The following is an 11,849-nucleotide window of genomic DNA, read 5'->3' on the forward strand; positions in this document are numbered from 1 at the left end:
ATAGAAGTTATGCACCATTGAATTATCTATAAAATGACACCAGAACGAAAATTCTATGTTAATAAATAAGAAAATAAAAGTAAATTATGTATGGGTAACATTTGATGACCTCACCCACGGATAGTCCTGAGATCCATTAGTTAGGGTAAACTTTGCTATCTATTTGGCTACATAGGCCTAATTGTACTATTTCAGTGAGAGAGAGAGAGAGAGAGAGAGTACATAGGAATACATAGGAAGAACAGACACCAGAAGACCTGTCGGTCTATGGCGAGGGTGTCTGTTTACTACCGCTACTACTATAAAAAAAATAGTAAACTACGTGTGGTAGGATCGGATAGAATAGATGAAGGCTACTCCCCACCCACCTCTCCCTCCGGCAACGTGTCGGCAGGAAATAGTTAGAAGAGAACACCATGTGCCTTTAAGGAAGAAAGGGACATGGAAATTTTACAGTAAAGAGAGAAATAAGAGGAAATTACTACCCTTAACTTACGCTACTGGTGACCTAAGCTGTGGGGGAAACTAATGTCTTCAGGTTTTACTCGTGCTGCAGGCTGCCTGAGACACACGAAAAAGGGTCAGTAAACAGTGTATTTAGTTGAGTCATAAAAAAAATTAAAAAAAATAAAAGCTAGTATTAAATTGGACTGCTCACGATGGGTGAGATGTAGTTTCAGGGGTTACCGGTAGAGGCTTGATCCTCGTTTACCTTCGGTACAGGGGTACGCTCCAGTACCCTGTTAACCTTACTGTTCCCACACCTCACTGCCTGAAACATATGAAAAAGGGTCAGTAAAATCTTCTGTCCCTGAAATACTTATCCAATGGAGACTTGAAGCTATTAATACTCTGTGCGCTAACTACTGACGGTGGGAGTCTATTCCAGTGATCGACGACTCTATTATTGAAATAACTTCTGCGCGCCAATGTGTTACATCGGTTTCCCTTTAACTTCATACCGCTGCTGCGTGTTATTGTGTTGGTGTCTCTCTGAAATAGACTATCTGGGTTAATGTTTTCGAATCTATTAAAGATTTTGAACACTTCAATTAAGTCTCCTATTACTCTTCGTTTCTTTAAAGAAAACATATCTAAACTCTTTAAACGCTCGTCATACGTCAAGTTACGGAGCGCTGGAATTTGTTTGGTTGCTCGTCGCTGTATCCTTTCTAGCAAAACTTGATTTTTTATATAATTCGGTGACCAGAACTGAACGGCGTATTCTAGGTGTGGTCTTACAAATGCTAAATATAATCTCTTCATAAGTTCGGGTGATTTATAATCAAAGTTTCTTGAGATTAATCCTAGCATCATATTGGCTTTTTTACTCGCTGCAGAACATTGATCGCTCATTTTAAGTGTGTTACTGATAATGACACCAAGATTTTCTTGTTTTACTTCGCTGGGCTCATGTCCTTGAAGCTGATATTTAAAGTTAGGATTATTTTCACCTATGTGCATTACATTACATTTATCTACGTTGAAACACATTTGCCATTTTTCGCTGCAATCGGCAAGACTTATTCAGTCTGATTGAATGTTCTCGCAATTCTTACTGTTCGTTACCGTACCTCCTAATTTGGTGTCGTCGGCGAATTTGGCTACTTTTGACAGGATATCAGTCTCTAAATTGTTCACGTAAATTATGAATAGTGTTGGCCCCAGGACCGACCCTTGGGGCACGCCACTGGTTACGGGTTGCCAATCGGATGCTTCACCATTAAGAACTACACGTTCTTCTCTGTCGGTGAGCCAGTCATGAATCCACTCACATAGATGGTCACTAATACCGTGGGAACGCAGTTTTGAAATAAGCCTAACGTGGGGAACTTTATCAAACGCTTTCTGAAAGTCTAGGTAAATTACGTCATATGGGGCTCGGGCGTCCCAACTTGAATAAACGTCGTTGAAAAAAGTTAATAAGTTGGTAAGGCAAGATCGATTACTACGAAATCCATGCTGATGCACAGAGTGTGTGTGTGTGTGTGTGTGTGTGTGTGTGTGTGTGTAACGGAGAGGATGAAAGCAGGTATATGTCCTCGGTGCACTTGGCACTTAAGTATGCATCACAGCCTCAAGTGTTCGTAACTACCATAAATTGCCACACTTGTGGCGAGGAGTCCCGAATCTTTTCCTCCACTTGTTTAAGTAAAATTCAGTGCCGAACACGCGTGCATATTACAAGCAGACACTAGCTATTCCTAGTCATATCAACACGAAGGTGTTCTGGTTCTGAGTTAATTTGCCTGAAGAGTTGATAGAAAAAGTTGGCTGTTTATCGAGACTGTTCTGCATTGTCTGAGAACAGTACGCCAACGACACTACTTCCGTTGTCTATAATTGGACCCGGCCACTGCTACCAATGGTGAGATCCCAGACCAGGCCCTACTACAGCATGCCTCCATAGTTTACCTGAGTTGGAGAGGGTCGGCGATCACCACGAAGATATCAGCAATATACTTACTGAAGCATGAGTGGTGCCAGTACCCACATAACCTCTCTCAGGGACCTACTTTTGCGTGAGTTGGAACACCCAAACCCGACTCTGCCCTACATCGCCATCAGGGCGGATTGCACTATTCCTGCCTCCTTTTCACTTTTGTGTGGACGTGCTTGCTGCCCTGGTGGGAGCGGAGGGATCTGTTCATTGAAGGCGTGTGAAACTGCTGTCTTTCTCTCTTGTAATGCCTGAATGTTAACCATCCTTCGAGTGATTCAGCGGAAACGTGGGTGAGGACTATTCTTTCATCGTTAGTTGGAGTGCTTCGATATAAAAGATTTAGAATTTTATCTTACCCTAGATAACCTAATTAACACTCCTTTTTTACCAAATAATCAGTGGGCTAATGAGAGATATTTCAAAACTGAATCTCTTTTACGTCCAATACATTGCTGATGGAGCACAACCTTGACATGCAGTGACCTTACAGGGCAAAGGTATAACAATGCAGGCTAAGATCCTTCTAGTAATGGCAAGACAAAAAAAAAAAATTCTGCCCACACCACAGTGGCCTTGGCAACAAAGTGGAGTAAAGGCTGTCACCATTTCAAAATGACCCTACACTTCAACCAACGCACCCTAGTACCCAGCAGAGGAAGAGTGGTGATTAGGTTTATTGTTTAGAAGGGGCTGCTGTTGGAGCACCGTCTCCTACTCTTAACTACCTTCTCAATATGAATAGTTATATTAAAATTTGCATAATATAAAACAAGCAACTAACGTCTGACAATGCATGGTTTCCTCTTCGTTGCTTTCTTACCTTTGCCTTTCTTCATGTGGCCACTCAACTCCAAGCTGAATTTTCCACAGAGTTCAAGTTACAGACTAGAGTGCGTCTGAGGCTGTCTTAGGGATACACGGCCATCATGCCGCCGTCGCCCCAAACCGATGATTGCACACACTTCACTCCTACCCGATTTCAGCTTTTCTCCATGTCAAATAGTAGAGTCAGGAAATTGGGTAGGAGTAAAGTGTATGCAGTCGTTGACTTGGAGCGGTGGCGGCACCAAGGCTCTGTATCCTGGAGGCAGCCTCAGACGCACTCTTGTACATAACTTGAGTTCTATGGAAAGTACTGCTTTGACAGTTCACCGACTGGCCACGTGTGGCGCTGCCTGTATAGCCAATACGGTCCATTACGAGGTGCCCGTCATCCGGGGTAGGTGGAATCGCGAGGATTGGCCATTATGAGTGACTGTCAAAATAAAAAGAGTAATGGAGTATACAAAGGTACTCTTCTTGCTCTTTCTGAGGCGTTATCAAATCCTTACTAGCCAAAGTTTACAACCCATCAGCATCATTGTAGTATACGTGTATGTAGCTCCTTCTCAACAGATGGAGACCGACCCAATCCTTCTGGTGAAGAAGGCGGCCATGAAAGACGCGGAAAACACAGAGCCACGTCAAGAAAAGATGTGCCGCTACGCCAAACAGGTAAGCCACATCAGGTGTGTGTGTGTGTGTGTGTGGGGGGGGGGGGGTCACGTTTTGGCCTACGGCGCCGATAGCCTTTCTTAGTGGAGCCTGATGGCCGGCTCCAGCCCGTTGTGGCGCGGGCAAATATCTTATAGTGGCGCCATCTTGCTTGGTTCATGCTGCTCCTTGGAGCTCATCTCTCATCCTCTTTTTGAGAGAATCTAGAACCCGCCTTCTTGAACACTGCGCAAGCACACAGACAACTCAGCCACCGCCTCCCCTACTACTGTGTGTGTGTGTGTGTGTGTGTGTGTGTGCGCATAATGTATTTTCTACTCTCCTCAGATCTTCATAGTGCTCTTAGCCTCCTTGCCCAACTTGTTCATGGGCGTGACCTTCACGTGGCCCAACGTACTCAGAGCCCACCTCGCCACGGACAACACCACACTCTTCGGTGCGGAGCTGCACCTCAGTGAATGGGACTTCGATATGATCAGTGCGTGGTTAGCGGTATCTTGGCTCTTTGAGAATGGCTTACGACTCTCGCTCATGCTTGATAATCACGCTAGGTCCTCGTGATCTCTTCTGCAACTTTTATTTTATAATAGCTTATATTACGAAGGAGTCATGGAGAATTATAATAAGTATGAAGCTCCAAAATACGATATGTTGGCTTGTATAGATTGACTTTCAACACATGAGAATCATATTTAGATGATTCTTTGGTCCCCTATAGGTAGTGGCTCAAAAACTTCAGCAGCATGAGCCTCGGCGTCCCCGCCTGGGAGGGGGGGGACCACAGAGTCCCCAAGATAGGACTCCTCTTTAGGGTGCCGACTCGAGAGGTGTCTTGATAACTTCTCTGACCTCTTTTTGATCAATTTCTGTAACATTCGCGGTCTTCATTCCAATTTCCATTCTGTGGAACACCATCTCTCCTTCACTAAACCTCATCTTCTTTTCCTCACCTAAACTCAGGTCTCGGACAGCAATCTCTACTCTGTTCCCTCCTACTATATCCTAAATTCCAATCCAAAGCTGGATGTTGCGTCTACGTGCGCAACGACTTCACTGCCACTCTGTTACTAAATACATATGTGGTGTTTATCTCTCACCTAACTCTACCAACTATGTAAAATTCTTTGACTATTTAAAGTCTAAAATGGAGCACATCTTGACCCACTCTCCTTTTGCTGAAATCTCCATCCTAGGAGATTTCAATGTTCACCACCAGCTTTGGCTTTCATCCTCTTTCATTGACCAGCCTGGTGAACAAGCCTACAACTTTGCTATCCTCACCGATCTAGAGCAGTTGGTTCAGCACCCTACACGTATTCCCGACCGCCTTGGAGATACGCCTGTTGGCGGTAGCGAGTGTTCTAAGTGCTAATCGGTTCACGGATAGAGAAAGTCATATCCAAGCATCACACAGGTCATTAAGACAAGCACAGCACATAGAATAGGTGTTTGTTTGTGTATGCGTTTGTGTGAATGTTGTTTCTGAAGGTTAACATTTAAGTGTTCGTGTATGTGTGGAACAATGTGTAAAAGTGGAAACAAGAGGACATGGACGGACAGTCAAAGAAAAACGAATACAAGAAAAGTTAAACATTGAAGACGCAATACGAGAGAGACAGAGCGACGACAGACAAGACACGAGACGACGATAACAAAATACATAGTTTGTGCTTCCGCACTCCATTTTCTTAGTCACCGGGGGGAAGAGCACACGGCTCTCAGCGGTGACTGCTACACGCCCAACATTCTAGACCTCTTCCTAACCTCTAATCCTTCAGCTTACTCAATCAAACTGTTCTCTCCGTTGGGCTCCTCCGATCACAATCTTATTTCGGCATTCTGTCCTATCGCTCCTGTACAGCCTCAGGACCAACCGAGGAGGCAATCCTTCTGGCATTTTGCTTCCGCTCGGTGGGACGCCCTGAGGATGTACTTCTCCGATTTCCCGTGGAATGATTACTGCTTCCAGGAGAGAGACCCCTCTGTTTGTGCCCAGCGCATCACAGAGGTGATTGTCCCTGGAATGGAGGCATACATTCAACGTATTTTCTCTACACCTCATGCTAAAAAACCTTGGTTCAATCATGCGATTCTAGGCATATTTCTACTACTCATCCCCAGTCTGACTCCTTTATGCCTGTGATTAAGATTCTAAAGAATGATGTTTTCTATGCCCTCTTTGGTCTCAACCCTCAGAAGACTTACGGGCCTGGAGTGCCTCCTATTGTCCTTAAAAACAGTGCTTCCGTGCTGACACCCTGCCGGGTCAAACTCTTTCGTCTCTGCCTTTCAACATCTACCTTTCCTTCCTGCTGGAAGTACGCCTTCATACAGCCTGTGCCTAATAAGGGTGACCGATCTAATCACTAAAACTACCGTCCTATAGCTTTACTTTCCTGTCTATCTAAAGCTTTTGAATCAATCCTTAAACGGAAGATTCAAAAGCACCTATCCTCTTCTGATCTTCCATCTGATCGCCAGTATGGGTTCCGCAAGGGGCGTTCTACTGGCGATCTTCTTGCTTTCTTAAACGACTCCTGGTCATCCTCTCTAAGCCGTTTCAGTGAAACTTTCTCAGTTGCTCTAGATATATCGAAAGCTTTCGATTGAGTCTGGCACAACGCTTTGCTTTCTAAACTACCCTCCTACGGATTCTATCCTTCTCCCTGCTTCTTTATCTCCAGTTTCCTCTCCGGCCGTTCTGTCTCTGCTCTGTTTGACGGTCACTGTTCTTCCCCTAAACCTATCAATAGTGGTGTCCCACAGGGCTCTGTCCTAACACACACTCTCTTCATATTATTCACCAATGATCTTCTTTCTCTAACAAACTGTCCTATCCACTCAAATGCTGATGAATCCACTCTGCATTATTCAACTTCTTTCAACAGAAGACCCTCACAACAAGAATTGCAAGACTCCAGATTGGAGGCTGCAGAACGCTTAACCTCAGACCTTGCTATCATTTCCGATTGGGGTAAGAGGAACCTTATGTCCTTCAACGCCTCAAAAAAACAATTTCTCCACCTATCAACTCGAGACAATCTTCCAAACACCTATCCCCTATTCTTCGATAACACTCAGCAGTCACCTTCTTCAACATTAAACATCCTCGGCCTTTCCTTAGCTCAAAATCTCAACTTGAAACTTCACATCTCCTCTTCCTAAATCAGCTTCCTCGAGGTTGGGCGTTCTGTATCGTCTCCGCCAGTTGTTCTTCCCCACACAGATGCTTTCCATTTATAGGGGCCTTGTCCGCCCTCGTACGGAGTATGCATTGCACGTGTGGGGGGCTCCACTTACACAGTTCTCTTGGACAGAGTGGAGTCTAAGGCTTTTCGTCTCATCAGCACCCCTCCTCTTACTGACACTTTTCTACCTCTTAAATTCCGCCGCAATGTTGCATCTCTTTCTATCCCCCGCTTCCGCGGCCCCGCTGCACTCGAAGTTCTACTCTAGCTCATCCCTATACTGTCCAAACCCCTTATGCAAAAGTTAACCAGCATCTCCATTCTTTCATCCCCTTCACTGGTAAACTCTGGAACAGCCTTCCTTCGTCTGTATTTCCTCCTGCCTATGACGACCTATTTCAAGAGGAGTGTATCAAGACACCATTCCAACCGATGTTGACCTCTCTTTTGGCCACTCTTCACTTTTTGCTTTTTGGAGCAACGATTATCGGGCTTTTTTTCTACACTTTATTTTCGTTGCCCTTGAGTTGATTCCTGTGCTGTAAAAAAATATATATATATTATGCTAATGTGATAAAAAAACAGGCAAGTTCGATGTGGCGTTGGCTCGTGCGGGTCCTTTCCTCCCCTCTGTTCTGCCAAACAGTTATAATACTTATCTCTTCCTTTCATGTGTTAGCTAGGTATAGGTAACATACGAGAGGAAAAAATAGGTGTTGGGACTGTGTGGTAGAGAAGAGGGGAGGAGAGAAGCTGCGGGAGCCAACGCCAAAACGGACTCGCCAATCTGGGTTCACTGTCGCTGGTCTCTCTCTTTCAAGGAACTCTAGTCGAGATGATTCTTGATGTTACAAATCACTCAGTTCAATACCTTGCTAAACAAAAATCAAGAAATTCTTCAAGCTGATGCTTAATGGCCGTCTTCACACAGACAGTCTCGTCTGCATTGGCAGCGTGTTCGGCTTGCTGCTGTCTGGGTGGCTCTTTCAGAGGATTAGTCGTAAGAAGTCCCTGATAGTGGCGATGGTGCCGGGCCTGGTGGGTTGGGCTACTCTAGGCCTGGCAGTCAACACGCCCATGCTGCTGTTCGGCAGGTGAGTGATACGTAATTCAGGTATATGACAAACTTTAAACAGCTGTATTTTAACAAAGTAACATTAGGGTCATCATGAAAAGAAAGCGGTGCATGAAGAAATTTCTATACCATGCCTTCACATCTTAAGAAAATAATAAACAATCTTGAAGCCGAATCCATTCCTGACTCCCTAACATTCATAAACCACACAGATTATGTGACGGCATGACCACGGGCATGACGACACAGATAGTGGTAACCTACGCCGTAGAGATACCAGACACAGCGATCAGGGGCACCGCATGCTCAACGACCACCATTCTATTCCTCTTTGGCACAGCCCTCTCCGTTATACTGAGCTTAGCTATGACTTGGTACGCAGTGGCGCTGAGCAACGTGGGTGCAGTCCTTGTATACATCTGCCTGATCGTTCCCTTTCTGCCGGAAAGCCCCACGTTCCTCATCGTCACAGAAAAGGAAAAGGAAGCTACCAAAGTCCTTCGGAAACTTCGAGGAAACTATAGCAACATCAAGACTGAAATGGCACTCATTAAGAATATGAACGACGAGGTCGCAGGCGATAAAGGATGGAGTTTCATTCTACAGAGGGAGATGCAAAAGAAATTTCTAGTGCTGACCATATTGTCACTGGTGCAGGGTTTCTGCGGTACGGAGGTCTTGCGACCCAACGTCCTAAAAATCCTAGAAATGTCTGGGGTGACCGGTAGTACGGACCTGTTCGTCATTATCCTAATCCTGGTGCCCATTTCCGGAGCCTTCGTGATGTCATGTATAATAGACAGACTTGGCCGCCGCGGGTGTTTGGTTTTGTCCCTCGCCTTCACGATGATCGCATACGTTGTCCTCGGATCAACTATCTTTGTGCAGACTCTACCACTAACTTCGGTAGTCCCAATAGAGTTCAACGACACCGCAAAGCAGCCGCCTTACCAAGTAGAGCTCAGGTGGGTTCTTAAAGTATTTATCCGCTAACAAAGACATCTTCCTGGCGACCATATCAACATTGTTCAGAGAAAATAACCGCGCGCAAACACACACACACACACACACACACACACACACACACACACACACGCACGCACGCACGCACGCACGCACGCACGCACGCACACACACACACACACACACACACACACACACACACACACACACACACACACACACACACACACATATATATATATATATATATATATATATATATATATATATATATATATATATATATATATATATATATATATATATATATATATATATATATAGCTTCCTCCTACTCATCCCACCTCTGACTCCTTTATGCCTGTTATTAAGATTCTTTCAAATTCTGTTTTCTATGCCCTCTCTGGCCTCAACTCTCAGAAGGCTTATGGACCTGATGGAGTGCCTCCTATTGTCCTTAAAAACTGTGCTTCTGTGCTGACACCCTGCCTGGTCAAAATCTTTCGTCTCTGCCTATCAACATCTATCTTTCCTTCCTGCTGGAAGTATGCCTTTGTACAGACTGTGCCTAAGAAGGGTGACCGTTCCAATCCCTCAAACTACCGCCCTATAGCTTTACTTTCCTGTCTATCTAAAGCTTTTGAATCAATCCTTAACCGGAAGATTCAAAAGCACCTTTGCACTTCTAACCTACTATCTGATCGCCAGTATGGATTCCGCATGGGGCGTTCTATTGGCGATCTTCTTGCTCTCTTAACTGACTCTTGGTCATCCTCTCTTAGCCGTTTCGGTGAAACTTTCTCTGTTGCGCTAGACATATCGAAGGCCTTCGATAGAGTCTGGCATCAGTCTTTGCTTTCTAAACTGCCCTCTTTCGGATTCAATCCCTCTCTCTGTTCCTTTATCTCCAGTTTCCTTTCCGGCCGTTCTATCTCTGCGGTGGTAGACGGTCACTGCTCTTCCCTAAACCTATCAACAGTGGCGTTCCACAGGGCTCTGTCCTATCACCCACTCTCTTCCTGTTATTCATCAATGATATTCTTTCCATAACAAACTGTCCTGTCCACTCATATGCCGACGACTCCACTCTGCATTATTCAACTTCTTTCGATAGAAGACCCTCTCAACACGAAGTACACGACTCCAGACTGGAGGCTGCAGAACGCTTAACCTCAGACCTTGCTATCATTTCCGATTGAGGCAGAAGGAGCCTTGTGTCCTTCAATGCCTTAAAAACGCAATTTCTCCACCAATCAACTCGACACAATCTTCCAAACACCTATCCCCTATTCTTCGACAACACTCAGCTGTCACCGTCTTCGACACTAAACATCCTCGGTCTATCCTTAAATCAAAATATCAACTGGAAACTTCATATCTCCTCTCTCGCTAAATCAGTTTCCTCGAGGTTGGGCGTTCTATATCGTCTCCGCCAATTCTTCTCCCCCGCGCAATTGCTATCCATATACAGGGGCCTTGTCCGCCCTCGTATGGAGTATGCATCTCACGTGTGGGGAGGCTCCACTCACACAGCTCTTCTGGACAGAGTGGACTCTAAGGCTCTTCGTCTCATCAGCTCTCCTCCTCCTACTGATAGTCTTCTACCTCTTAAATTCCGCCGCGATGTTGCCTCTCTTTCTATCTTCTATCGATATTTCCACGCTGACTGCTCTTCTGAACTTGCTAACTGCATGCCTCCCCCACTCCCGCAGCCCCACTGCACACGACTTTCTACTCATGCTCATCCCTATACTGTCCAAACCCCTTATGCAAGAGTTAACCAGCATCTTCACTCTTTCATCCCTCACGCTGGTAAACTCTGGAACAATCTTCCTTCATCTGTATTTCCTCCTGCCTACGACTTGAACTCTTTCAAAATGAGGGTATCAGGACACATCTCATCCCGAAATTGACCTTTCTTTCGGCCACCTCTTTTGATTCTTTTTTGGGAGCAGCGAGTAGCGGGCTGTTTTTATTATTGTTTTTTTTTTATATATATATATATATATATATATATATATATATATATATATATATATATATATATATATATATATATATATATATATATATATATATATATATATATATATATATATATATATATATATATATATATATATATATATATATATATATATATATATATATATATATATATATATATATATATATATATATATATATATATATATATATATATATATATATATATATATATATATATATATATATATATATATATATATATATATATATATATATATATATATATATATATATATATATATATATATATATATATTTATATATATATATATATATGTATATATATATAATATATATATATATACATATATATATATATATATAAATATATATATATATATATATATATATATATATATATATATATATATACACACACAGAGAGAGAGAGAGAGAGAGAGAGAGAGAGAGAGAGAGAGAGAGAGAGAGAGAGAGAGAGAGAGAGAGAGAGAGAGAGAGAGAGAGAGAGAGAGAGAGAGAGAGAGAGAGAGAGAGAGAGAGAGAGAGAGAGAGAGAGAGAGAGAGAGAGAGAGAGAGACTTCAAGCGGGAGGTGAACAGCTGGATTAGGACTTCTAGGCAGTAATTCAATGTGTGTCTTGTATGTAGCTATAGATAAATGAAGCTTAAAACCTTCAA

At 43.5% G+C, this 11,849-nt stretch overlaps 1 protein-coding gene across 1 annotated transcript in view; it reads left to right on the forward strand.

Annotated features, from left to right (window-relative positions):
- The first annotated feature begins 397 nt into the window (after positions 1-397).
- Positions 398-11,849, forward strand: part of LOC126982417 (uncharacterized) — a 12,956-nt gene continuing 1,504 nt past the window's right edge. The window contains exons 1-5 of the mRNA XM_050834464.1: positions 398-2,368; positions 3,839-3,937; positions 4,265-4,415; positions 8,057-8,219; positions 8,413-9,165. Of these exons, the coding sequence (XP_050690421.1) occupies positions 2,366-2,368; positions 3,839-3,937; positions 4,265-4,415; positions 8,057-8,219; positions 8,413-9,165 (1,169 nt within the window). The 5' untranslated portion in view covers positions 398-2,365. The remainder of the gene's footprint in view (positions 2,369-3,838; positions 3,938-4,264; positions 4,416-8,056; positions 8,220-8,412; positions 9,166-11,849) is intronic.

This window comes from Eriocheir sinensis, chromosome 51 (assembly GCF_024679095.1).
Source record: "Eriocheir sinensis breed Jianghai 21 chromosome 51, ASM2467909v1, whole genome shotgun sequence".
In the NCBI taxonomy this organism is placed as follows: Eukaryota; Metazoa; Arthropoda; class Malacostraca; order Decapoda; family Varunidae; genus Eriocheir; species Eriocheir sinensis.